This window comes from Atheta coriaria, unplaced genomic scaffold, assembly GCF_025399875.1.
Source record: "Atheta coriaria isolate IRGN ID8LTWV9N9 unplaced genomic scaffold, Caltech_Dcor_3.1 hic_scaffold_9_pilon, whole genome shotgun sequence".
Taxonomy (NCBI): Eukaryota; Metazoa; Arthropoda; class Insecta; order Coleoptera; family Staphylinidae; genus Dalotia; species Dalotia coriaria.
The window spans coordinates 9,535,279-9,563,186 of record NW_027045451.1 but is presented as its reverse complement, the minus strand read 5'-3'; the positions used below and the strand labels follow the sequence as shown (position 1 = coordinate 9,563,186).

At 34.8% G+C, this 27,908-nt stretch overlaps 9 protein-coding genes across 17 annotated transcripts; 6 read left to right on the top strand and 3 right to left on the bottom strand.

Moving 5' to 3' along the window:
- Positions 1-92: 92 nt before the first annotated feature.
- LOC135798134 (carbonyl reductase [NADPH] 1-like) lies at positions 93-1,406 on the top strand. The gene is made up of 4 exons (XM_065310875.1): positions 93-341; positions 408-671; positions 747-982; positions 1,053-1,406. The coding sequence occupies exons 1-4, from the start codon at positions 309-311 to the stop codon at positions 1,378-1,380; spliced, it is 861 nt and encodes a 286-aa protein (XP_065166947.1). The 5' UTR covers positions 93-308; the 3' UTR covers positions 1,381-1,406.
- On the bottom strand, positions 1,296-7,609 carry LOC135798135 (odorant receptor 85a-like). Of its 3 annotated transcripts, none has more exons than XR_010549663.1 (5): positions 5,164-6,205; positions 1,968-2,069; positions 1,814-1,910; positions 1,606-1,761; positions 1,296-1,539 (listed from the first exon to the last, which is right to left on the bottom strand). XR_010549663.1 is itself a non-coding variant. In XM_065310877.1 (5 exons), the coding sequence occupies exons 1-5, from the start codon at positions 7,370-7,372 to the stop codon at positions 1,480-1,482; spliced, it is 423 nt and encodes a 140-aa protein (XP_065166949.1). In that variant the 5' UTR covers positions 7,373-7,609; the 3' UTR covers positions 1,296-1,479. The 3 variants fall into 3 exon arrangements, 2 of the variants coding, with proteins under 2 accessions (XP_065166949.1, XP_065166948.1); XM_065310877.1 differs by lacking the exon at positions 5,164-6,205 and adding an exon at positions 7,365-7,609; XM_065310876.1 differs by lacking the exon at positions 5,164-6,205 and adding an exon at positions 2,127-2,886.
- Positions 3,130-4,399, top strand: LOC135798133 (carbonyl reductase [NADPH] 1-like). Its single transcript, XM_065310873.1, has 4 exons — positions 3,130-3,345; positions 3,403-3,663; positions 3,716-3,954; positions 4,005-4,399. Exons 1-4 carry the CDS (start codon positions 3,319-3,321, stop codon positions 4,339-4,341), a joined length of 864 nt encoding a protein of 287 aa, XP_065166945.1. The 5' UTR covers positions 3,130-3,318; the 3' UTR covers positions 4,342-4,399.
- LOC135798132 (influenza virus NS1A-binding protein-like) lies at positions 4,887-11,856 on the top strand. Its single transcript, XM_065310872.1, is given in 9 exon segments — positions 4,887-5,103; positions 5,615-5,682; positions 7,677-7,873; positions 8,440-8,643; positions 8,730-8,906; positions 9,283-9,526; positions 9,593-9,857; positions 9,924-10,027; positions 10,030-11,856. Coding segments are annotated over 8 exon segments (2,235 nt in total). The 5' UTR covers positions 4,887-5,103; positions 5,615-5,657; the 3' UTR covers positions 11,049-11,856.
- A 1,633-nt stretch (positions 11,857-13,489) lies between these two features.
- On the top strand, positions 13,490-17,332 carry VGAT (vesicular GABA transporter). The gene is made up of 3 exons (XM_065310683.1): positions 13,490-14,237; positions 14,295-14,661; positions 15,198-17,332. The coding sequence occupies exons 1-3, from the start codon at positions 13,803-13,805 to the stop codon at positions 16,013-16,015; spliced, it is 1,620 nt and encodes a 539-aa protein (XP_065166755.1). The 5' UTR covers positions 13,490-13,802; the 3' UTR covers positions 16,016-17,332.
- A 76-nt stretch (positions 17,333-17,408) lies between these two features.
- Positions 17,409-19,147, top strand: Sin1 (SAPK-interacting protein 1). Its single transcript, XM_065310684.1, has 3 exons — positions 17,409-17,567; positions 17,626-18,402; positions 18,463-19,147. The coding sequence occupies exons 1-3, from the start codon at positions 17,495-17,497 to the stop codon at positions 18,987-18,989; spliced, it is 1,377 nt and encodes a 458-aa protein (XP_065166756.1). The 5' UTR covers positions 17,409-17,494; the 3' UTR covers positions 18,990-19,147.
- Positions 19,023-24,048, bottom strand: LOC135798030 (ninjurin-2-like). Of its 7 annotated transcripts, XM_065310692.1 has the most exons (4): positions 23,432-23,448; positions 22,214-22,281; positions 20,488-20,661; positions 19,023-19,386 (listed from the first exon to the last, which is right to left on the bottom strand). In XM_065310692.1, exons 2-4 carry the CDS (start codon positions 22,241-22,243, stop codon positions 19,168-19,170), a joined length of 423 nt encoding a protein of 140 aa, XP_065166764.1. In that variant the 5' UTR covers positions 22,244-22,281; positions 23,432-23,448; the 3' UTR covers positions 19,023-19,167. The 7 variants fall into 7 exon arrangements, with proteins under 7 accessions (XP_065166764.1, XP_065166762.1, XP_065166763.1 ...); XM_065310690.1 differs by lacking the exons at positions 22,214-22,281; positions 23,432-23,448 and adding an exon at positions 23,787-24,048; XM_065310691.1 differs by lacking the exon at positions 23,432-23,448 and having other exon boundaries at positions 22,214-22,653.
- Positions 20,548-26,596, top strand: LOC135798029 (uncharacterized). Its single transcript, XM_065310685.1, is given in 5 exon segments — positions 20,548-20,683; positions 24,557-24,608; positions 24,745-24,962; positions 24,964-25,672; positions 25,733-26,596. Coding segments are annotated over 4 exon segments (1,128 nt in total). The 5' UTR covers positions 20,548-20,683; positions 24,557-24,568; the 3' UTR covers positions 25,894-26,596.
- On the bottom strand, positions 25,918-27,799 carry rasp (protein-cysteine N-palmitoyltransferase Rasp). Its single transcript, XM_065310619.1, has 4 exons — positions 27,706-27,799; positions 26,876-27,642; positions 26,602-26,819; positions 25,918-26,510 (listed from the first exon to the last, which is right to left on the bottom strand). Exons 1-4 carry the CDS (start codon positions 27,797-27,799, stop codon positions 26,051-26,053), a joined length of 1,539 nt encoding a protein of 512 aa, XP_065166691.1. The 3' UTR covers positions 25,918-26,050.
- Between the last annotated feature and the right edge of the window lie 109 nt (positions 27,800-27,908).

The window sequence follows — 27,908 nt, the reverse complement described above, 5'->3', positions numbered from 1 at the left end:
GTTGAAAACTGATACAAATTTGCTTCTGACGACATCATACGTTCCGTCTAACAAGTTCAACATCACCTGCTCATTCCCCTACTGCAGTTTCGCACAAAACAACGAGTTTCTTTATATTACTACTACATATGTACATTTGTTTGAGATTTGTTTACAAAACCTAAACACTAGGCGACAGCCAGTATTTACTCGTATTTTAAAACCCAGCTCATACTCATATTCATATTCATTCTCTCAATAATTCACTTCTACAACATCTCTACAAGTCTCTACAAGTTCATACACGTATTTAACTCTGTGAATTTACCATGTGCAACAAATTATTTAAAAAAGTAGCAGTGGTAAGTACACTGTTAAATATTAATAAAAATAATTTAATAAATTTTACTAAAATGAAATGTGTCAAGGTGACTGGCAGCAATAAAGGCATAGGTTTCGCAATTGTAAAAGGTTTACTACAAAACAATTACCCGGGAATAGTTTATCTAACCTCAAGAGATGAATCCAACGGACAGCATGCCATTGAACTACTCCATAACTTAGGACTCAATGCTTGTTATCATCAGTTAGATATCAATGACATCGACAGTGTTAATCAACTCGCGCGTGACATTGAAATTAAACATGGTGGCATTGACCTGTTGATTAACAACGCTGCCATAAAATATAGTGTAAGAATAAAATTCTAATTCTAATTCAAAATAATTAATTTTAAAGAATTTTAAGTAAAAAATATTATATTTCAGAGTAAATCAACTGAATCTCATAAAAATATAGTAATCAACACTTTAGAAACAAATTACTACGGCACGAAACGTGTTTGTAATGTATTATTTCCTTTGTTAAACAAACACGCGCAGATTATCAACGTTTCCAGTGCTGCTGGTCATGTTTCTGTTATTCCAGACCCGGATTTACGTAATAAATTTACTAAGAATATCACAATTGAAGAATTGGAACATATTTTAACTGATTATATCAAGTAATATTTAATATTTATAATATTTATCAAGATAATATTTTATTTATTTAATTTTTGTTTTGTTTTATAGTTTAGAAGAAAATTATACAACCTACCAATGGAAGAATATGGGTTATGTTTTATCTAAAGTAGCTATTTGTGCTTTTACAGTAGCTCAGCAGAAGTTATTCAACGAAGAAAGTGCACAACGTTGTATAAGAATAAATTCTGTGCATCCAGGTTATGTTAACACTGATATGACACAAGGAAGAGGAATTCAATCACCGGAAGATGGCGCAAAGAGCGCGTTGTTCCTAGCATTAAACGATGAACATGATTATAGAGGTGATTTTATTTGGTATAATTGTAAACGTGTTGATTGGCTATCAGATACAATGCCAAATGATATTAAACCATAAATATATTTGCTTCAAGTGAAATAAAACCACAATTTATCTAATTTATCCAATAGATGTCGCTACTAACTATTTAAGTGAGGTTATAATTTGTAACTGCCATTATTTATCATCTCTAACATCGTTTAAAAACGTATAGAGTGAAAAAGTACTTTTCAGGATCTGAAACAAATCAAAAAAGTGTTAAATTCTAATTTTATCCTTAAATAATATCAAAAAATATATTACCGATGTAAATGTTGCTTTGTTTATAACAATTACACCTCCTGCAGTGAATATAATAGGTTTTTGTGATCTGCGAATAATTGCTTGGACGTATGTCTTCGCAAATTTGAAATCAGTGTACCATTGAGAGTGGAAAATGGCGTTTGACGTTTCCATAGCCTAAAAAACAACTTATAACCTCTAGTTTAAGCTATTATGAGTAAAATATTACTTCATTTGTTAACATTTCAATTGAAAAACAATAAAAAGACAGCTGAATCAGCAAGAAAACTAAATAAATTGAAGATTGAATTTTTGAAGGTAGATTCCTAAAAAATAGGTTATGTATTAATTAATATATAATTTATTTGTTGATTTTAATGTGCCTTTCGTCCCAGACAAACATCTCTGTACAAATCGCAATTGTTGTTGTCATTACTTGAACAGCCAAACCAAATTTATACAAACTGGCCAAATCATACGTCAATCTAAAAATATATTAACAAATTATACAGTTTTAGCAATTTTTTAAACATTAAACAAACTGTAATAATAGTTTATGATGTTGTATGCAACTTCTGATGTCCTTATGCATTTGTGCTGCAGTAGCGCCACCTATGTTGGATAATTTATGATTTAAAGCATGAAATTGTCCGTAAAGCAAAAACGCAGAACCCAGAAAGAAACAATCACTTGCTGTTAGCACCAAAGTATCGTAAGAGTATTGCGTGAGTTGCATCATGCCAAAAATCTCGTACGAATATTTAAGCTCAGGATACAATGCTTGGAAAGGATATCTGCGGAGTATTATTATAGGCACCCATATTACAAAAACAATTCCGTTGTAAATCACACCACGATAGATAGTTATGTATTTTATGAGAGCTTTGTCTATTTTTTCAGTGTGTGCTGATTTCCAGAAGTATTGCACGCTGTTAACAATGCGTAGAGTTCGTGTTTTCATAAAGAAAACAATCCTTTTTGTTCCTTAAAAATATATGCAACCCAAATGACAAATTATTACTTGTTAGGTTAAATATTTAGATTAATATAAGTTATTACATGGCAATGCGATGCGATAGATGCACACGCATCAGCAACAATTGTTACTTCACCGAATTGCATTCCATACATAAACAATCTGAACGCACAATAAAACTGATAAGCTCTGATTAAATTAAAAAATAATGCAAGAGGAATGGTTGCTTTTGTATGACGACCAGGGAATAACTTAACATGAGTTAATTCGTTGAGAATTTGTAAGTATATATTATTTTCAACTTCCATGATGATAAAATCAGCGAATTAGAATTTAATTTGTTTAAGAATTTCAGGAATTCAGTTTTATATCAATGAAGGAATTTAAATTATTAATTAAACTGCATTCGAATGAATGTATGAATTAATTGATGTAGCAATTATTCAATTATACAATTAGAGAAACTTTCGTTAAGTTTAGTTTCCAAGATGTAATTGAAATTATTAATTATTAATTCAATTATAACTTTTTGTTTTTATGCACTTGTAATATATGCAACCAATTATACACTAAATAAAAATAACATGTAACCGCACTTTATAAAAACAGGTTTTTAGATTAACAACAGATAAGACAAACAGTTTTATCAGCAATAAATATTATTCCATGTGGTTGTACTAAATTCTAACATAACATTTATGTCAATGTATATATATACCACTAAATTAACCATAGAATTTAATTCATAATAGTTCACTATGGCATCGACAACTAAAATTGCAGTTGTAAGTTTTATTACAATCATAAATATCACAATATAATTTATTACTAATCATGTACAGGTGACTGGATCCAACAAAGGCATAGGTTTTGCAATAGTCAAAGGTTTGTGCAAGAAATTCAATGGCATTGTCTACCTCACAGCCAGGAGTGATGCGAGAGGACAAAATGCAGTCAAAGAACTTAAAGATTTAGGCTATAATCCAAACTTTCATCAATTAGACATTGACAGTGATGAAAGTGTGAACAAATTCAAAGGATACTTGCAAGATAAATATGGGGGAATTGATTTGTTGGTTAACAATGCAGGAATTGCATTTTCTGTAAGTTTTTCTCAATTTTTTCTCTAATTATTAATATAATATCAATTTTTAGAATGCGTCTACTGAACCAGTGGCTGTACAAGCTGAGAAAACCGTCGGCACGAATTATTTCGGTACTTTACGCGTTTGTAATGCTTTGTTTCCATTGTTAAGACAAGATGCGCGTGTTTTGCATGTGTCAAGTTCAGCCGGACATTTATCACGAATTCCCGGACAAGATTTAAGAGATAAATTGTCTAAACCTACACTGACAGTCGGTGAATTGTCTGAGTTGATGAATCAATACATAAGGTAAGTGTACCATCCGTCATTTTAGAAATATCTTTAAAATTACATTGCAGTGATGCTAAAACCGGCAAAAATGAACAAAACGGTTGGGGTAGTAGTAGTTACGTTGTGTCAAAAGTAGGTGTATCTGCTTTAACACGCGTTCAACAACGTGAATTCAACAACGAATCACCCAACAGAGACATATCAGTGAATTCAGTTCATCCTGGTTTTGTTGATACTGATATGACCAATCACAAAGGCCCGTTGACCATTGATGAAGGTGCGAAAGCAACTCTTTATCTTAGTTTAGAGGCACATGACTTGAAAGGACAGTACGTGTGGAACGATTGTAGAGTTATCGATTGGTTGGCTTCGTCTGCACCAAGCAATCCCGCTCCTAAAAGTTAAACATCTTAGAAAAACATTGTAAAATGATAAAAAATAAATATTGTATTATGGTACTCTATGCGCCATCTATCGGTTTATTTGTAATACTAACACTCAAGGTTAAAACTACCGGTGCAAATCACATTGTCATGTTTTATCTTTTGTGTGTTAAAGTTTACAAAACTGATGTACGATGTTATTAATACGTATAATGTGTGTTTTACCAAAGAAAACAATAATTTTTGTCTTATAAACGCGATTGTAAGGCTAAAATTGTTGTTTTTCTTGTTTTGTAATAATATGCAACCCAAAACACACAAAAACAACTCTTTATGCATGTCCTGGAGGCTCATGACTTCAAAGGACACTGACAGTTCTATATTTGTTAAAATTGTAAAACAATATCAATAAATATTATTCTATTATGGTACTATGTGCGCCATCTATCGGTTGTTTTGTATTACTAACACCGCAACCTGAGTTTCTTTTGTCGTCGCCTGCATTTACAGCTCCCGCATCGCACCGAATACGAACTTTTGTTTACAGCTGGGGCTCATGCACGAACACGTTTTGCGCGCAACGTGCGTCTCTGGTGCGCCTCGTGCTTCTACGCCGTTCGCGTTGGATCTGGATTCATGCTCACGCTCGCCGTGCTCACAACTCGTTGCGCGTGCCACATGAAAATATGGCGAGCGAAAGCATGCGTCTTGTGACCCCTCAACGTGTTTTCGGTCTTGAATCGCAAGCGTGAACCCACAAATCAACAACTAATCTTCAACCGTGGTGAGTTTCCATTATTACACTTATATTACAATCGAAATCGGCCATTGTTGCAATACTTACAATAAAACAATTCGGAAAATGATTCGATTTATTTAAAAACGCGTCAAATACTATATAAATTCGCACATTTTACATTTATTAGACGCGTTGTGTGGGTTGAGGCACTCATGGGATGACTTGTATATTACACTCGTATCTTTAACTTCAAGTTGAAACGCATTAACGCATTAATCGAGTTCATTTGTTATTTTTATTATTTGCTTCAATAAACCAGTCGCAACCAGACAGAGTATTATCGTGATGGCACTTAACGTAGGCAATTTGTGCATATTCGACGCTTTTCAAATAAATTTCATGCTTATTTCGCCATTTTTTATTTATTACGTATTAGTTTACATGTACTCGTATATAATACCTAGAACTAATCAAATCAAATCAAATATCTTGGTATGTATATAAATAATCAATTGTAAATGAGAAGTTTATTTATATTTATGTTTTGTTAATACAGTGTAGCTGCTACTGGAATATTTCAACGGTTGATCGTGCCAATCATGGAGTCGCCACCAATGACTAATGGTAAGAAATATTTATTTTTATCGTGTTTATAATGGCGATATTATAAACATGATAACTATTATTACAATGGAGTAACTATGTCTATGTCTACTTGTTGGTGTGTGATATGTGCGAAGTTGGTAAAGGTAATGATAGTTTATCTGTAATATATGCGGAATTACAACAACGTAACAGTTGATAAAGATAACGTTTAGTGTTTTCATAGTGCTACCAATAGCAATATTAATAGTAGAATAAAAACAGTGAGTGATTAATTAGTAAGTACTCATATATAAAATATTAGGAGTTTTTTATGGTTGAAAAAACTATTTTTTGGGTTTAATTTTGAAGATTTTTGAAATTTTTTGAGGTTATTTAGCAGATAAAATAAGGAATTTATTTAGGAAGGTTTTAGTGTTGTTGTCCATGGTGGGAAATTAATATTTTCGTAGATATTTTAATTTTACTGTTTAAAAACGTGGATATTTGATTAAAAAAGGCAATTTTTAAGGTTTTTTGTTGTTAAAAACAGTTTTTTGGCTTTAATTTTCAAAATATTAGACATTTTTTAATGTTTTTAGACTCATAAAGTGAGGAATTTATTTAGAAAAGTTATAGTATTGTTGTTAATGGTGGGAAATTAATATTTTTGTAGATATTTTAATTTTACTGTTAAAAAACGAAGGAATTTTATGAAAAAAACAAATTTTTAAGGTTTTTTGTTGTTAAAAACTGTTTTTTGGCTTTAATTTTCAAAATATTAGACATTTTTTAAAGTTGTTAGACTCATAAAATGAGGAATTTATTTAGAAAGGTTTTAGTATTGTTATTAATGGTGGGAAATTAATATTTTCGTAGATATTTTAATTTTACTGTTAAAAAACGAAGGAATTTTATGAAAAAAGCAAATTTTTAAGGTTTTTTGTTGTAAAAAACTGTTTTTTGGCTTTAATTTTCAAAATATTAGACATTTTTTAAAGTTGTTAGACTCATAAAGTGAGGAATTTATTTAGAAAGGTTTTAGTATTTTTGTTAATGGTGGGAAATTAATATTTTTGCAGATATTTTAATTTTACTGTTAAAAAACGAAGGAATTTTATTAAAAAAGCAAATTTTTAAGGTTTTTTGTTGTAAAAAACGTTTTTTTGGCTTTAATTTTCAAAATATTAGACATTTTTTTAAGTTGTTAGACTCATAAAATAAGGAATTTACTTGGCAAACATACAATATTGACAACAATATTGTACAATTACTATTTTCATAGATATTTCAATTTTACTACGAAAAAACCTAATTTTTTTACTCAAAAAAGCATTTTTTACTAGATTTTTTGATTTAGACCTCAATATTTCATCTTTTCTTCAGTAAAAACAAAAAATATCGTTGATTGATTCCAATATTTCTGCAAAAAATCAATTTTTGCGAATTCACCCATCAAAAACGCGTTTATTACGTCAAAACCCACAAAAATAACTCTTCGATAATCGAAATTTGACTGGTACAACTCGTACCTCTACCTCTTGTACCAGTTACAGTTGATTAAAATGCGTATCAGTAAAACTTCCTCCGACTAAAGCCATCTAGCACTCACATCTTGCACGACGTATTGATTGCGCGCCGCACCGCTCAGGTTCACCCTGAAACCCCCGCACACACATCCAAACACAACATATTCCCCATTCTGCGTCGCAGTTCAATCTCACCTACGCATTGAATATCACGATTGCGATGCGCCGAAGACGATCGCACCTCTCACCACTTCAAAACACAACCACCTCGTGACGATCAACTCAAAATGCTTAACATAATATCGCAAAATTAGCAAACTATCAACAAACATCCACACAAGGTAAATTTAGCGCACTGCCAGCGCTAAAATATAACTTGTTGATTGTTTACTGTGCTTGTTTTTCTGATTAACACAACGCTAAATGTTGCTAGCGCTGTATTTTGAACCTAATTGCATTTAGTTGAGCTGTTTTAATCAAATTAAAGTGATGACGTTGGTATTGCAGGAACATATCATCATCACCATCATCATCCTGAGCAAGAACCGTGCGCGCCGCCCGACATGGACGACCTGGAGATCGAAGAAGATGACGAAGTGCTCCTGCTGCCGCTGTGCTTTAAGGACGACAGCCTGCACTCGGACACGCTGAACGCCCTCAACATGATGCGCAAGAACCGGCATTTTTGTGACGTTATACTGCACGTATGTGAACCTGACCGTGTGACAATTCGATTTTACAAGTTTCAGTCAATCATGCTTACTTCTGTTACGTTTCAAACCTCAGCCCCGAGCGCGTTCTCTGAATCATTTTGCGAGTAAACCAAGAGAATGTTTGATTGAAATGCGATGTAAAATTTTAACTGTTTACCGTCAGATACACTCAGATACGTGTCACTACTGTTCAGCAAAAAAGAGTTTGACGCATTAGTGAGTAGTCCTTGAGTAACCTTCTTAAAACTAGCTTAAAACAAACTTTTCATTTTTTGTATCACCGATTCAGTGTGAGACATGTGTACTTTGGTATTATTGCAGACGTGTAAAACGCAAATATCGGCATTTAGGTAACGCTACCACACGAAATTCTCTCTCATATTCTAATTTTTATTAAGTTTTTTTTTGTGATGATATTGTCTGTGTTTACAGAACATGTATAAAATCAGTTTCGTTAGGCGATGGTAAATTTTTGTCTGCAAAATATTTTTGCTTTTTGATTTAATCAAGTCGGAGGTAGATAATAACGCTTTGTAATTTTTGTGATGAAAATATAGGTCGGTAATGCAGAGATTCACGCACATCGCGCCATCCTCGCCAGCGTGTCGCCATACTTTTTCGAGTTGTTCTCCACGGAAATCGATCAGAAGCATGTGGAGAATGTGATTACCTACAAGTTGAATGGCGGCTTTGATAAGAAGGCACTTAAGCTGCTCATTGAGTATGCGTATACGGCCACTTGTGAAATACCTGTTGATTTGGTAAGCTTGCTTAGTGTTGATTTTGATTTTGATTGAGGTTTAATTTTTGTGGCCTTGTTGCGTCATGTGTGGTTTGGTTTCTGAAGGTGAAAGCTGTTTATCTGGCCGCATGTCATCTGAAAATCGATCGTGTCGCCAGGCGGTGCGCCCAGCACCTGATTAAATACTTGTCCGTTGATAATTGTATCGAAATCAGGTCATTGTCAGGCATCGCACGCAATAAGGAGTTTGTACAGCAAGTGGATGCTTTCATTGCCAAGGAAGTATGTATTGAATCATTTTACAAAGGGTTTAAATTAGAAACAAGAGCGACAATTGGAAAACTGTTGAATTCTTAGGTTTAAAATGGAGATTTTTCTTTTCTTTTGCTTTGACAGCGCGTTTTTGACAGTTGTAGACGCAAAAATTGCATTTTTTTCAGATTTTTGGGTATTAATCAAGTTTATTCTTTGTTTTTATGACAAAAACATTGAAAAACTTAATTTTTCGAAATGTTAAAAACATTTTAATGCTCTAAAATGTTTGTTTCTACAAAAAAATATGAAAATTTTGTTAATTAAACCTCAAAATAACAATTTTTCGATTGTCGTTTATGCAAAATCGAAAATAACTTCTTAATTAACATAAATTTATGTCTAGTTTGATAAAATCAGTCAATCCTCGTCAATGTTCAACTTGTTGTGCACGAAAATCGAGATCCTAAATCAATCGCGCCAGGAAATGGACCTGGTAAATCACGCGTCACTATGTCGCTTGGTTTTGGACTGGATCCATCGACAATTGAACGATGAAACGCTCAACATCAACACGTTAAACGAGCGTACACACATGCTCTATCTTGGCATTGATAACTTCCTGCAGGATTGCGCTAGCTTGCCAACAGGTAAAAAACAACTCACTCAACACTTGTAATTGTTATTCATTCAATTTAATTATATTTTCCTGTTAGGCGATGTCTGTGACACGGATATTGTTCAAGACTACAAAAAGATGTCACTGAAGAACGTGCAGAGCAACTCAAAACCCAAGAAGAAGTCTATACAACCAAGCAAACCGCGTGTTTTAATCTATTCCAGAGAAATCGGCGAGGATCAACTGGTTGCCGAAGTGGAACCTGATTGGAATTTGATCGCTTCGTCAAAAGTCGGCGAGCATACATTCTTAGCTTTAGTCACTCTGGCTGGAAAGTTGACCATTTTATCCATCCAACTGAGGTAAACATCATGGTTAACCTATTTTAACCTCAAAATTTATTTATTACAAAAATTACGTTTTTATAGGTTAAACACGCCTTCTACACCATCTCCCATGTCAAGCACCCCAGATGTAAGCCGTCCAGCGAGCGAAGACAAACCAGACTTATACTGTGCGCTTGCAAACATGTCAAACCCCGATGTGCGGTGGGTTGCGGTAATCTACACAACACTCTAATCGTCTGTGGAGGTTATGATCGCATTGAATGTCTACGCACTGCGGAACAATACAATCCAGACACCAACACGTGGAAAACTCTTCCGCAGATGAAAGAAAGTCGTGGAAGGTTCCAAGTAGCTGTCTTAGACGGTAAAATCTACGCGATTGGAGGTAGTAATGGCACTACAGAGTTAGACACAGTCGAAATGTTGGATATTCCTGTTGGTAAATGGGTGGATTTACCAAAATTACCCTTAGCGCGTAGTAATCCCGGCGTGTGTGACCTCGACGGGCTGGTTTACTGCATCGGCGGGTGGAATGGACAAGTCGGCATCAAACAATGCGATGTTTTCAACCCGGAAGCCAAAGGATGGATGTCCATTGCCCCCTTAAATATAGGCAGATATCAAACAGGTGTAACTTCATATCGAGGTTTACTCTACGCCATTGGCGGATGCGATTCGTGGAATTGTCTCAGTTCTGTCGAAGTCTACAACCCGGAAGAAGACGTCTGGACGATGTCCAAGCCAATTATAACAGCGCGACGCGGCTGTGGCGTGGCTGTGTTTAATGATATGCTCTATGTCGTTGGCGGCTCGGACGGCACCCACTCGTTGAACTCTACAGAAGTATACGATACACGGACGGAGACGTGGATTGTCGGCCCGTCGATGACGACGCCGCGCGCGAATGTTGAGGTTGTCGTTGTTGGCAAGCGTCTATACGCTGTCGGTGGGTTTTCAGGCAAAAGCTTCCTGAATACCATTGAGTATTTGGATATCAACTCGAATGAGTGGACGACATTCGTGCCGAAATACGCGGAAGTTCTGAACGGACGCAGGAGTCGCACCACGTCACGGCAGAGCACCTCCGAAGGCGTGCCGGATATTGCCAGCCATGAGCTAAATGGGACCACGGACGCTGCCAACGTTAAAACCGTCAAGTATTGCGAACTCAACGAGAGCGAGAATCATGCTGAGCCTGATAACTAATCAGGCTGTAGATTCTGCTCGATACTTGAGAGAAAATATCTAAAAAACAAACAAGGTATCTTTTATAAACATGTTTTTCTTCGTGGAAACCAATTTGTCATACATTAAGTACATAATAAGGCTCTAAGATTCTAACAGGGGGCGCTGTTTATGATTCCTGAACGCATTTAATGAAATTTGTATTCAACATTTACATTATTCCTATTTCAAGGCTGAAGAGGTTATATCTGCTGTGTGACGTCACACATGCGACATGCAACACTGGTCTATCAGCCACAGTGTTGCCGGGCGGTTTTTTTGTCGACAAATTGGACGTTTTGGTCATGTGTTATTCAGAAAATGAGATATATTTTTACAATTATCATCAATATTTACATCGTCTACATGCTGCAACTGTTAGTTGTGTAAGCAGTATGCTCGTAGTCAAAGTGTCAAGTAATTTTTATTGATTTCACATTCACACAACACCCACTGGATAGCAAACAATCTCAAACGATGTAAAATCTTAATCTAGTGTTAAGCATATATAGCTATTAGTGAAGTTATCGGGGCAGTAAAGAAGAAAATGTACTGTGCATTTTTGAATAAATGTTTTATGAGTTCAATTGCTAAACGATTGCAGCCATAGTTAGCAAATGTCGTCTGGAAGATGGCGGCGTGGTAAATATTTTGTTAAAACACACATACACACACATATATATGAAAAAACAACAACAACGTATTAAGAGATATAAGACAATAACAATGAATGATTTATCATCATTTTCGGTTTGGTGTGGAAGCGGCCAAAATAAAGATATGTTCAAAACTGTTGCGTTTTTATTATTACTGCTTGGGGATTATCAGTATCATGTTGCATCTGAATGTACACCGAATTGTTATAAAGATAATTATAAATGTGAAGATTTACGTGGTGTAAATTGCGCAGAGGATGCTGTTTTTGTTCCGAGGGACTTCAGTAGGTGTGAATGTTGTGATAGATGCGAGAAAATTGTAAGTTTTGTTAGAATTTCTTACATTTTATGCAAAATTTAAGTAAAATTTTATTATTTTACAGGATTCTGTACTTGTGGATGATTGTCCAATGATGGGAGAGAATTATATACCACCTTATAAGTAGTTGGATGTAATTTAAGTGTTTTATTTGTTTTATAACGTGGAAATCAAAGGAAGAGTGAAGAGAGAACTGCGACTGGACTGCTGGACGACTCTGGGACGACTGAACGTGTGCGCTTGCCTTTTATACCTGCGGGCGACCCGCAAAAGTGGTGGGGAACGCGTAGGGATCAATGACTGCGTACAGTTTACGCGCGTAATGACTACGCACCTTCCCCCACCACTATTTGCGGGTAGTCCGCAGGTATAAAAGGCGAGCGCACAGCGGGTGCAGTGTTCAGTCGTGCCTGAGTCATCCAGTAGTCCAGTCGCAGTCCTTTAGGCAGATTTTGTGGTTTTACTTGATTTGCACAAAAGGGTTATCCGCCATTTTACTTTTACCGCACTGTTTTCACTTTCTGTTGGCGTAATTTCATTAATTTAGATGATTTTATCAAATTTTCCAATCAAATTTCATTAATATTTGATTTGTTGTTAATTAATGAATAATAATAGGATTTTAATCGTCCTAGCACGAATTTTTAGTGATTTTCCAAAGAAATAAATCAATAAATTTATATTTTTACTAGTTAACCGGGCAAACGTTGTTTTGCCATATAAATTATTTCAAGTTTCTAGATAAATTTTAGTGTAGACAAAAAGTAACTTACTTATTATAAAAAATAGGGGTTGGTGATAAGAAACCAAAAATTTAGGGTTGTATGTATATTTTAATGCCACATTAAAAAAATAAAAACAAAAAATTTCGACCAAAATTTAAAAAAAATTAAGGGTGAACAACCCTTATCACTTAGAGATATGAAGTTACCGATTCTCAGACCAACTGAATACGCATATAAAAATTTTCTTTGAGCGGGATGAAAAATGATTAAATTACGAAAATGGCTATAAAGAAATAGGGGTTGGTGATAAGAAGCTAAAAATTTAGGGTTGTATGTATTTTTTAATTCCACATTATAAAAAAAAAAAACAAAAGAATTTGTCCAAAAATTTAAAAAAAAGTTAAGGGTGAACAACCCTTATCACTTAGGGGTATGAAAAATAGATGTTAGCCGATTCTCAGACCTACTGAATACGCATATAAAATTTGGTAAAAATCGGTAAAGCCGTTTCGGAGGAGTATGGAAACAAACACTGTGACACGCAAATTTTATATATATAGATGAGTAAAACTAAATTGACATGTATTTAACACAATTTGGCAAATATTTAAAGCAAAACTTGTTTTTATTCAAATATTTCTTCCTTTTCCGAAATGCGCAGCAGGAGATTCCTTGCGCATGTGCAATTTCTCGCCCTCAGGATCGACAGGACCTCTGTGAACAGATTCATCTCCTCCGCGAGATGGACTCCACCATCTCAGTGTGTTAAATTTCATTTGTTAAATCTCACCCACATAAACTAATTTCAAGCATCACGCACGTTTCGCTTCCACATCGCACACAAAACACTCGTACTTCCACAGCATCAAAACCGCGGTTTCAACATGTTATAACGAATTATTTCCGATCTGTATCCACCGAGTGCGACGTACAGACTCCCACCGTATCGATTTTCATCGGCGATACCTTCCCGCACACGCGACAATTACGCAAGGATTCATTTTTCTGTGATTTCACTCAAATTTCATTCAACGCGATGTCGAAATTCGGTAATTTCGGTTTACCACCGCTGGGCAACGCGATGAACGCCGCATGGCAGAATATCCGCCAGCATGTACCAACCGGCAGCGGCGGAGGTGGAGAACATGGCCCCGAGGGTCAACCCGGCGAGAACTTCCATTTTGCTCAATTAAACAGCGAGATACCCAATCAGGGATCCATGGAACACCATGAGATGCAGAGCATGCATTGTACCAACCCATTTAAACAGTCTTTATCCGGGGAGGACTTCCAACAACAGCAACAACACGCAGGACAACAAGGGCAAGAGGAGTCTTCTTTCAATTATCAAAGTGGGATACCACGGCAAGTGTCGCACATGTCGTCCATTTCGGATGATTTCGTTGAAGGGAAGAGTGATATCAAGATCAATGAGTATCAAGCTGCTTGGAATGTCACCAATGCAATCCAGGTAATTAATACTCGTATTTAAACATTATTAAACACATATTGATTTTTATTGTTTTAGGGAATGTTTATTGTTTCTTTACCATTCGCTGTCCTCAGAGGAGGTTACTGGGCAGTGGCTGCAATGGTGGGAATTGCATACATTTGTTGTTACACAGGCAAAATCCTAGTTGAATGTCTGTATGAGTTTGATGTGACCACTGGAACACAGATCCGTGTACGTGATTCGTACGTAGCCATTGCAAAAGAGTGTTTTGGGAAGAAATATGGCGCTAAAATAGTCAACATCGCACAAATTATTGAACTATTGATGACTTGTATCCTCTACGTGGTGGTTTGTGGTGATTTGATGATTGGGAGCTTCCCAGATGGCGCTATAGATACAAGATCCTGGATGATGTTGATTGGTATCCTGTTAATACCTCTAGGTAACCTAAAAATCAATTTTACTTCATTTTTATTGTTTTACTAGCTTTAACCCGCGGCTTCGCTCGCGAATATCTAAAATAATGAAGTTGATTCCGTACGCGTCTGTAGTCACAGAAGAAGTAACAATGAAGTAGAATGGCGGGAAGTTTAAAATGGCTGAAAGTATAGTCTATGGAAGTATAGTGTACAGTCTCCATAGTGTAGTCAATTGGATTTGATGTTGACGTAGCTGTCGGTAATACAGTGTGATGGTACTATAGTACTTAGGTTTGAGCTTCATTGCTGGAATGCTAGATGGCGTTAAAGTAGTCAAATAGCCAGATGCAGAGGTATTATTGGCTAAACAATTTCTTTATTTTATTTCAAAAATAATTTTTTTTATTAAATAAAAAGTAGTCTATAACCATTCGGGGACCACTAAGAATATGTGTACAAATTTTCATGATGATCGGTTAAGTAGTTTTTGCGTGAAAGTGTAACAAACATCGGGACTTTCGCATTTATAATATTAATGGGGATATGATTTATATTTTAGGATTTCTGAAATCTCTTCAAAGTGTGAGTCTGTTGTCCTTCTGGTGCACAATGTCACACATCCTCATCAATGCAATCATCCTTGGTTACTGCTTATTGGAAATCGGTGATTGGGGATGGAGTAAAGTCAAATGGACGATTGACTTTGAAAACTTCCCCATAAGTCTCGGCGTGATTGTGTTCTCCTACACATCACAGATCTTCCTGCCCACATTGGAGGGTAACATGATTGATCCATCGAAATTCCAATGGATGTTGGACTGGTCGCATGTGTGGGCCGCCATCTTCAAAGCCGTGTTTGGTTATGTCTGTTTCCTGACATTCCAGAACGACACCCAACAGGTAATCACTAATAATCTCCACTCGGCGGGTTTCAAAGGATTGGTAAACCTTTGTTTGGTTATAAAAGCTCTCCTAAGTTATCCACTACCGTATTATGCAGCGTGTGAGTTGTTGGAGCGTGCATTTTTCCGCGGTAAACCAAAAACGCCATTTCCTACAATCTGGGCGCTTGATGGTGAGCTAAAAGTCTGGGGTTTAGCATGGCGGGTTGGTATCGTGGTGTTCACTATTCTAATGGCGTGTTTCATCCCGCATTTCTCAATCCTCATGGGTTTCATCGGTAGTTTCACCGGTACAATGTTAAGCTTCATCTGGCCGTGTTACTTCCACTTGAAACTCAAACGACAGACGATGGATACGCGCGCCATTGCGTTCGATTACTTTATCATCAGCCTCGGTGTCTTGTTCGGTGTTATCGGCATGTATGACGCTGGTATTGCTTTGGTGAAAGCATTCTCCATCGGTTTACCGTTTTAATTCGTCAATTTTAGCAAGAAATACGAACGAAGTCTTCCAAAATGATACAAAATATTTAACTAAAACAAACCAATGCCTTGGAACAAAGAAAAAAACAAAAAGCACACAATGATTGCGTCAAATCATTGAAATGTCTTCCATTTTCTGCACGTAACGATCGTTACCGTTATTTTGACAAGCAAACACGACAATAATCCGCGTATTTGGCATTGATGCAAGTATTATCGATTTTGAACCAGTGTGTAGGTGTTGAATTACATTTAAGGGATAAGTAATGTCTTCCAAAACGTTGTTAAACTGTAAACAAGTCTTCCAAAACAATTGCTATATAATATACATACTAATATCATAGAATATATCGATGTTTGTGATTGGTTTTGCGTGTTATAGAGGTTTAGATATACAATGATAGTGTTATCGGTTCGTTTTTATTGAAATTGTAAAAAAAACGGACATTTTTTGTCGCACAAGTCACGTGACGATGACAAAATGGCCACGCTGATGATTAGAAAATGGACGACGATACACAACTCACTAAAATTAATAAATAAGAAGTTTTCTTATCGAATTAATGCGTAGGCGGCCATTTTCTGATCAAAAACGCCATTTTGAAAGTTTAAGCGGCTATAAATATACATAATAGCATTCAAATGCTGCTTTTTTGATGCAAAGTAACTAATTTAACAATTTAACAATGACAATACATAGATATTTACATAAATATCACGCGATTAGTTTATTTATAGTGAAAAGTAACGAAAAACGCGGCTCTAGCAATATTCAACTATTTTTTGTAAGTTTAGTGACTGACCAAATCAAATTTGGAAATAATACAACATATTTACACTTGATTTACTGATCCATATATCAAAATTTGTATAAATATAAAGAAATTAATGAAAATCAAACTTAACTCTGTTAATTGTGAGAAGTAAATGTTTTAGCCTAATGACGTGCATATTAGCGCAATAATACATATATTAAATATTGTTATATTGATATAAATTGTAAATATTAGTAAATGCGGTCTTCCAGCATCAATTTTGTTAGGATATTATTGATATTGTTGATATTTTAGACATTTTTACCAGTTTGGTTGCAAGTTATTGTTATTTATTGTTTATTTGATTGAATTGTCTAGATTTTAGGTAGATTATCAGAGAGAAGATCATTGAATGACTTGTTTGTCATTTCACTAAATGTATACATCATCCAAATAATGAAAATAAATGTAATAAGAATAATGTTCAATAAATTACAAGATAATGTTAATATCAAAAGTCAATAAGTAGTAAAACAATAAATAGAATTACAGAATATGAGAATATTTCATTCTAAGCCTTAAAAACATTAATTTCTTTAATTATTTTGTTTTTAAATGTTAAAATCTTTATTCTTTGGTGGGGCGGTAACAAAAACAAAGTTTGAGGTTACAACTGCTTGCATCAGAGTGGAATTTGTTATAAAACATTGAAAATCATGGCGTTTTACAATGATAAACACTGGTTGCTATCACACATAAGAAACTCCTTCATTTCTACAGATGATACCGGTACGTTTAATACGTTTTTCTTGAAGAAAACTCTATTAAAACTTGTTTATTATCACAGGCATGTGTGAAATTGTAATGGAAGGCCAAAATCTCCCTAAAAACCTAGTAGATCAACTCAATATTTACCCAGATAGTGAAGACAGTCAAGATGATGAAGATTTCAATCAGAACGACTCAATAGAAATACCTCCTGATTTAGATTTACCTGTTCGCATCAGATCTGACACTGCTGTGCGACTAGAAAGAATGGATCAAGCGAAAAAGAGAGCTGCCAAGACAAAACACATCAAATGGGAGAGTAATTTACCCAATGATTTATCACTGGTGAAAAAAGAAGTGTTAACACCTATTGAGACTAATGTAAAATCACTTTTATCTGAACAAATTGTAAACTATCCGAATGTACCAAAGAATCCATACATAGAGTATGCTAAATTCGATGGGAATGCACAAGTTGGCATACCTGTAAGGAGGTATCGTATATTCCTCACCATGCTTCCAGAGGAGCAGAGGAATTATCCAATGACGATTGTCTGCATTGCCACAGCAAAAATCCATGAGTTAATTGGATTGATTTGCTTTAAATGCAGCACAGTTCATGGTGATTTCCAACTTAAACCAAGTGAAAACTATGGTTTATACATAATGGAAGAAGATGGCGAGATAGAACGAGATTTAGGAGCTTTAGATAGGAAAGAATGCGTTGTAAAGTTTGGTTTTACTTGTCTTGGACTTGTTGAGGAAACAAAAAGTGATTTGGATAAAAATCTCGCTAGTCCTACAGAAGAAACAGCTAATAATTCATTGAGTAAACCACAGAGCTCAACAACAAACGGTAAAATCACTAGTTATGCAACCATAAATGTTTTATTTTGATTTATTTTGTTTTTTATAGCTCAAGATGCAAACCGTCAACAAATCGAACTGGAAATCCTCGAAAACCACAAGACAGCAATGGAGGCACCGCTTTACAAGACATACAAAGTCCACGTGATTAATCGGGTACGTGCAAAGGTAGAAATTCAACTGGGAATAGTCGCGGACAAGATCGAAATTGATCCGGTGCGTCAAAAATCCGCAAAGTTTATTTTCAATCGACATCGACCTGTCAGTCATCCAATGGAGTCAATAGCATCGTGTGAGATCACAGACACAAAAAGTAGTAAGTCTGTATTTAGGATCATATATAATCCAGGTTTTAGTTTTGATAAAGAAACGCCTTCATCGTCGGTTAACACACCGATGATTTTTAAACATTACGATTTTGAAACGGATCATGCTACGGCTGAATCAATCGTTCAAAAAGTTAACATGATTCTAACTTTGAGGTCATCAGCGAGTAGAAAGGAGTATTTAGAGATGATGGCGAAAGAAAGACGGTATCAAAATATCTTCAAACGGTATAAATTTGAGTTAAAGTGAGGTTAATGTATTCACATAACCTAAAAAACAGGATTTGATGGTTTTATATTAATTTTACTTAAGGTTATGTTTATGAATGAGTCAAAGCGCTTGTAAAAACTATCGATAAATACATTTTACATTAATATTAACGCTAAATATAAACTAAACAAGTTAAATTCTTAGTTTTAAAGTATAATCATGTAGTTGGTAAGAGTTTAGTTGCAGCTGTCGTCGTTTCACCGGTGTCGCTGAAGTCTTCTTTCATTTCGAATGTGCTGATGATGATATTCACCACCATGAGTACCAAATTCAGACTGAGAATGATGTTGTTCGCTAGATTCGCCTTCTTGGCATCTTGTTGCTCGTATAAATCGACGCCGGTGCCGACGAACACGCACACAATGCCTTGGATGAGCTGCAGGTGCCATTTTGTGATTGTGCAAGTGCCACAAAATAAAACAAAAAATAAATCGAATTAAAACAAAGAAATGAAGATATAAATCAATAAAAATATGATCAACATTGAGCAAATAAATGTAAACACACGAAATGCGTAGAAAATGCCATAAAATAATAGTTTTAATAGTTTGACTTTTGCGGTGTGGGTGTTGCGGTGGCGTTGAAGGCGAGTGCCGGATCTAGACCGAAATTCATTTTGATCACGTCGCAGAACAGCGCTCCGGTGACGAATCCCAACGCGACTTGGTTCAGTACACTGCCGATAAACTGGCGCTGTTCGTCGTCGGAATGCTGCAGTGTCTGCGTTGTCATTGACAGGAAGGCTGCGCTCACCTGCAACGCCATTCAACGCCATTTTTTAAACTTATTTCAACCGCAAAATCAAAAATAACGCATGCGTGTCGATTGTGCAACAAGTGTCGACGTTTGGGTTGCCTATCACATCACGTGACACGATTCAAGCGTTCATCTTCACTGAGCAGCCGCAGTGGTTGATTGGAATACTCCATACCAAAACCGGATATTATAATATTCACCAGTGATATAGAAAAAACGAATATTAATATTATATCGTTGAGAACAACCGCTGCAGTTTGGTCCGAGTGTTTGTTCAGGTTCAGTCCGCCGATGATAACAAACAAGATGGCAACCAGCAGCTACAAAACCAAACATAACCCCTGAATATTTTCATACAACGTGCGTGTTTCAGTGTGTAAATTGTGCGGAAAAAAGTGCTCAGAGTCCGCCTTCGATAGACGGTGGTTCAAAAACAGCGTATTTTGCAATTGTCGGATCAAAACATGATATAAGAAGGTTCAAAACAGTTATGGCGAATGCGCAGAACATCGTGAAGTAGTTGAGACACACAGCAGACGCGTGAAAATCTTCCAGATGCAGGCGACAATCACGCAGCAGGTTTAAACTGAGTGATAGCAGACCGACGAGGACCTGTAGTGTATCGTGCAGCGAATAAAATATTAATTTATATTTATAAATATGCAAATAAAAGGTAGGCAACCCAAAATACATGCAAGCATAACCCCTAAAAAGTTTATACCTGTAGAACGATGGAGACGATGATCAGCGTAAGCATCAACGTGTAGAATTCATGCTTCTCGCCAACTTGCAGGATGTATTTCAACTGGGATGCATTCGCCGTGAGCAGAGCGACGTCCAGCAAACCTTGAGCGATGGTTTTCTTCGTCGCATACTTATTGGCGTCGAGGCTTTTCTATAATCCACAAAAATCACAAGTAAGTTACACATCCGTCAAATTTCAAAGTCATCTTACAACAATGGCGGAAAACGCACTTCCGTCGGTTCTCACACCGTTATTAGCACTCATTTTGTAACCAAAAAACAACGAAAAACACGATAAAACTTGTTAAAAACTACGTTGGGGAATGATCACTGCGTGATCTAACATATGCTCCCGTGCATTTTATACTTGACTAGACTGAAAACTGATTTTAATCGATTTTAATCTCGACGATAATATATATTGTGGCGATAAACAGAATTTGGTGATAATAACGTCAGTGAGCGATAAATATTTGAATTTTTTAGGTAAATGTACTTGGTTTCTTTGTTCACTTTGTTCGCGACGCGCGTTCACCTCGTACTGAAAGTCTGGCAGGACATGAACAGTACTCGTACATGAGGTGTACAGTTGACAAATGAAAATGGCTTCTCCTACCATAACCTTAATCACTCACTTAACGGAAGTTCCGCGAATTGCCAGACAAAAGACACATTCACAAGTCACAGACATTCAATTATTGAGTTTTTTTTGTGTCTATTTATGGCAATTGTAACAAATATGGCGGAAATTACACAACAAATACGCATTTTGTTTGCAGGTGTGCATTTTATGCAACAATGCGCTTGGACGCACCTTGACGAAGCGCATGAACCAATTTCCGTGATTTGAAAGATTACTAGATACGTATTTGTTTATAAAAGTAATGAACTCGTTTTTACGATGGTAATTATTGTTACAACATAGAATTATGTTCAATTAATCACACGTTGTGTTTAAACAATTGTGAATTGTTGAAATAAGTGTTAACGTGGTGTAATTGTTAATTTTTATTGTTTTTATAATCAAAGTTTTGATTTTTTTCGTAATTTGACACTAAGTAGTTCAAACAATAAAATTGCGAATAATTTTTATACTTTGAGGTATATTTGAGTAGAATTATGTGTTTCCGCATAAATTTGTTTTTGTATTGTATTTTTTTATCAATTCTCGCACGTTGTACAGTTGCGTAGTTATCTATTTGGAGCGTTAGACGCGTTAGACGCATTAGATTTTGTGAGTGAGTCATAAAATCATACTAATTGTACGCAAATTAAATCAGAAACAAGTTTTAGGGTTTTGGGTTTTAGTAAATCAATGAGAAATGTCTTTAAAATATTAAATAATGACGTATTAGGTAAATTTAAATTAAAAGGAAAGTTCTTCGGGTTTTTTGGGCTTAAAATTTGAATTTTTACGAGTTTTATAGTAAAATATAATATTTCTAGCTTTTACTTGCGATTTCTCTCGCGTAATATTTTTTATTGATTTAATTCTTCAATAAAACATTCAAAAATCTATTTTTTTAAACTTTTCTTTTTATACGTATTTTTATATTATTTCTAAAAGTAATAATACCAAAATTTTTCAAATAAGCGGTGCGTAAACACATAAAATAATTAAAAAAATAGTTCAGTTTTACTAATCGTGCAGTTCTGTGTGCAAATAGCATACATAAATGCAAAGAAAACGAATATAAACTTACAGTAACTTCTTTGTTGTCCGACGTGTACATATTTCACTTTATGCTCTTTTTATATTTCTCCAAACACGCTGAACACAATATTTCAGGTGACATTAGATGACTAAACTACAAGTGCATACATGTATTACATAAACATGTTTTATGCTTGTGTAATAAAAGTTCTATTTTGCTTCCTACAGCTTTTAACGATCGCAATTCCAATTGTACCGCTTCACCGAACAGATTGCCAACTTATATTATTCAGAAATTCACGCGTCAAACTTCAAATATTCATTAGGTACACCCGAAAATTAATAATTTAATTAAAGCAGAAAAGAAAAAAGTGTGATGATGTATTCACATCGACCGAATGTCGAATGAAACCGAATGAAATAACTAACAACCGATCTCTTCGGTGTCTATGGTTGACTGTAAACAAATATCAGGTACTGAACTGAATATGCAAAGCTTTTCAATGGTGAAGGCAGGTAAAGGTTCCAAGGATATCGATTTTCTGACAGTGACTTTAGCGTTATTACCTGCATGCTATTTGCGTGGCCAATGAAGCCACCTAACGTGAACTACAACAGAACTACAACAGAAAAAACTATAGAATTAGAATAATTAATGATTAGAAAAAAGGTGTACCGATTGAGGACACAAAATGTGCCATGTAATATTATATTATTTCAGTGTTATAGTTTCTTTGAACTAGTTTTTCTTAGTTTTCACGCGAAATTCTAATTGTAGGAACATAACCTTAGCTAATTTTGCTTCTACATAACCTTAAAAATCTAACCTAATACATTATTTCACTATATAACCTTAAAAAACTAACTTTTTACCGCGTTGAAGAAAAAACGCGAACTTTTAACTCCTTTGAGCTAGTTTTTCTTAATTTTCACGCCAAATGCTAATTAAATCAACTTAGCTTCACATAATTTTGCGTCTAAGTAACCTAAAACAATCTAATCTAATATTTTATGGCATTTTCAATGTGAATTACAACAGAATTTCAACAAAAAATGATTATAATAAAAGAAACTAGCAGTTGGGTCATGAAATCTCTATGTTTTAACTTCTTTAAATTAGTTTTTCTTAATTTTTACGTGAAATTCTAGTTTGTACTAACCTAACCTAATATTCTACTCCATAACCTTCAAAAAAATAACCTAATATTCTATTATTTGTTTTGTTTAATAATCTCCAACGTAAAAAATCAAACACAAATATTATCACCTCGTATTTTAGATTATCATACATCTGTTTCGTTATCGCACATTTCAATCACCCACTCATATTAATAACTTTATCACAACACATCTATTATATTTTCAAAGAAAACACAACTTGTTTTTGCCCCACATTATCTTAAACCTCTAAAATCTACTTTATTTCGATTTATTTGCTCGCAATATCATGGATTATTGATTGTTTTATTTCGTTCGGTGAGTTTCGTGCGCGTGCTTCCTATTTCTCGTTAAATGCAATCGATAATAATCTACTCCGTGTGTTTTCGAATCGTTTAGTTACGTCAATCAACTTAAAAATGCATGCGTTTAATATTAAAATCGGGTGTTAGTTAAATACTCACGCTGTTCACATTCGCGTTTACGTTCTCACGTGCCGACATTTCGAATGAGGGAAATGTGTGAGGAAATTCTTGTTCATCAACTTCCCCACCAACTTCCGCTTGTGTTGATATGTTAGTTACTGTCGCTCTTTGTGTGGAGTTTCATCAGAAACGTTTAGGATATTGATTTAACAATTTAATAACTATAATGGCTATGATTCCAATTTGAATTTTATTTCTAGAAAATTAAATTTCACGCACGAGTTACTCAAACACCGCACGAAAATTCAATTTCAAGTTTACTAAATATATCTAGTTGATTTTGTGCAATTTATATAACAACAATGGGTTTAATATGATAAAAAATTATCAGTTTAAGGATCAATGAGTTGTTTGCTTTGTTTAAGTTTATTTTTACTATTTATTTATTACATTTATTTTCGTAACTACCTGTATGAAGTAATTAGTATTTTATGTTGTTTGTTCTTGGCTGGTACGACAATGAACAAGAATTATGAATGCAATATGTCATTATATTCAACCTTCTTGTGTTATTAATAACAGATAATAACGTTTTTACTACAAAAAACGTAATTTTATGTTTGTATTTCTTAAAAATGCATATTTAACGTAGGCAACTTTTTATACACCAAAAGTCTGTCATAACCCTCAATATGTTTTACTGTTTTGCCACCTGAAAAGCAAATATTTATTGTGTTGATTTTCTAATTTGTTGTTTAATTCAAATAGATAAATAATTACTCATCCAGTGAATTTAATTTATGTGATAGTAGTGTACAAAGATGGCCCAAAGTCTAAGAAACCGGTTGAAAATCAAAAATGGTAAGAATTTTACAATGTATACAAATTAATTCACTCGACTTCAGAGTTTAACATCATTTTATTATTTAATTATACTAATCCAACACAATATATTTAATAATAAATAAAGTATTAACACTTTCTTCACCATTTTTAGAAGGCAGCTCAACTGACTTAACTACAACTCCTATGAAACCAAATTTAAGTATTGACAAAGACTACAGTCCAGTGTATCTCACCTGCACCCAAGAATCTCTTGACAAAGTGGATGTCCTATGGGACTGGAACTCACCCCAGTCCAAACCACGTACAAATCGCCGACCTAAAAGAATCATAAACCATCAGAAATCATCTCCATTGCCATTGAAAAAAACATGCACCAACCACAAACTCACATCGAACCTTTGATGAAATCAGAGATGAATTGATGGCATTCCGAGAAGATATTGTAGAACTAGATGATGCAGAATTAGATTTTAATTGTAGTCTTAACAATAACCATGTGCCTCAACCCACAGATGATCTGTTTGATGATTCATTAGAACAAGAACTGCTGATGGTAAGCCAACAAGTTGAAGAGAAGCTGAAACACAATGAATTGAGTGATATATGCAAACCATTAGCAGTTACAGTCCTACAAACACCTGTAAAAACAGAAACAACTAAAACAGAATCACCTAGAACACTTACAAAATCTTACAGTTCGAATACGTTGTTAGATTCGCCTAATCGAACACCAAATAGGAGTAATTTTAGTTTTAAAGGAAAATTACAACAACAAAAGACTCATAATTCATTTAATTTGGCTTTGGAGGAGTTTGATGACACGCTGGACATGTTTCCTGAGTTACCTACATCGCCGTTAAAAACCAGTGCTGCTGGATCAGCATCTACATCAACATCAACATCAAATGTTAAAAAAGAGAGTCCTTTGAAGTTTAAAACAAAAAGTCTTAGTTTCGGGCATACTTATGTTAAAAAATCTAATGAAGAAATTCTAAGAGAGGAAATTGAGAAGAAAAGATTGGCTGCGCTTGCAAAACTCAGAGCTAAACATGCTCCAAGGGCGACTGTTTTAAGTGATTGTAATTATAAACAAAATTTATTAATTAAAACGAATAATTTTGAAATATTTATATTTTTAGCTGATACATCGCCGATAAAATGCTCACCAGAAGAAATAGAATACAAGCGGAAACAAGCACTTGCCAGACTAGAACAAAAAAAGCAACAGGAATTAATCGAGCGTAATCGACTCGAAGCCTTGAAGAAACTAGAACTGCGGCGGAAGAATCGACGACCTTGAAACACCCGGAGATTTATCCCTAGGTTATATTCGGTATTATTTTATTCATTAATCATTCCACATGAAAACAATCATTTTCTGCGGCATTTTCTTACAAAATCATCAATGACCCGGTACTGTACATAGTATTACTTCTAATTATCCAATTTTTTATTCGTTATCGCTGTTTTCCTGCTGTTGACTTCTTTTGTTCCCATTGTTTGGTTTCAATTGACACCTGACAGCAAAAGTACAGCAGGAAAAAGAATGTTAGCTTTGCGCTGAGTTGACTTGCAAAGAACTGCGCAAAGAAAGCATCTCCGACTTCCCTACCAGCGAAAAAATATGAATTTGACATTGCTGATATAGCTAATAATGGTGCAGCAATAATACCATGCAGTCTTTGCCTCCATTGATCACTTAAATTCAATTCATGCATGATGTTTGCGCCGATTTGCGAGTCAATGAACAGTTTAAAGCATTTTTCGATGATGATTGTGATGAGATTGATTATGGTCCAGATGAGGATGAAGGTGGCTATGCCGTGCCATGCGTAGACGAAGAGGAAGCACACTATGCTTGCGAGTATCTGCCGGCGTAGTGTTCTTTGGTCGCCCATTAATGGAATGTAGATATATCTAAACATGTACAGAGAACAAGACACAAAGTTGATTTTTTTATTTTTTTATTGGTTTACCAATAAAGAATAGTTTTGATTGATTAACTTACCGTACGAGGAAAATGTAGAAGCCACGATCGAAGTGTTTCCACATATCTGAATAGACATGAATCCTTCCGATGCATTTTGGTCTGTTGGGGACTGGAATTCCGTCGAATTCTGCGAATGATAGACTAAAACCGTATAATACGACGTATTTCAGGTGGAAATATTGTCCCATTGCGTAACCATAGCCGTAAAACGTCCAGGAGTTGAAAGTTTTAACATGCTGCAACGAAAAAATTAACTTTTCAGTAAAAAGTAAGTAAAAACAATAAAACTCACCTCAATTTGATAAATCATTGGATTAACATAAATAAAATGCAGGGCAAATTCAGTGAAAACCACCCAGAATCCAATTCTCACTAAATTCTTCCCTAGTTTGGTTAATTTAGTTAAAAATGAATGTTTTAAGTGGCCATCTTGTGCACAATGAACATAATCATCGAAACATACAAATGGTCCACCAAAAAGTGTAGGTAAGTACAAACAATATGCAAAATACTCTAAATTATCAACACTTTTAGAAGATAAACCATCTTTTGTTAATGTTTCTTCTTTGTTTTGTTTAAATTTGTCCATAAAATAACTGAAGCACTTTAAATTCATCCAGAATAAACAGGTGATAGTCAAATACACATCCATCTCATTATATCCATCGAGATACTCACTTAAATCAACAAATTTAAGCATTGTGATGATTGTGAGACATGACAACCAACAAATCCACATTAAAACAGTGTTTTGTAATGTGTAGAACAGTCTGAACACAACTGGTTGGAGAATTATCATTAGTAGTAATACTATTGGCATATGTACAATTAAATAAATCAATGTGAATGTTATTTGGAAGATCTGAGTTTGTTTATAGTTATAAAATTTAGTTTTAGATATTATTTCACTGAGGAATGCATGCATAAGACACCATGATGTTATTTGTGTGAGGAGATATAGAATTGTTTGCCATTCGATGTCAGCTGAGTCTTTTCTTCGATGGAGGAATGTCCAACCTGGTGAGAAGTCATTGTAGCTATCTTCTTGGTGATTAAAAACTGTGGATAATAAAGAATATTAGTTAATGTTTGTTTATTTGTAAGAAATACACATTAACTTACTGTCACATGCTAAGTAAAAGTTATAAAGTGAGTAGAGAACTGCCCCTGTCCATGTTGCAAAGTTCAAGAAGACTTCTACTCTGGATAGAGTCATACTGAGTATAATTTAGGTGATTTTTAGTAAATTCTTCAGAAATATAAGTTGGCACTTTGAATTTTCACATTTTTTAACACTTAAATATAAAGGATAATTACTGTTACTG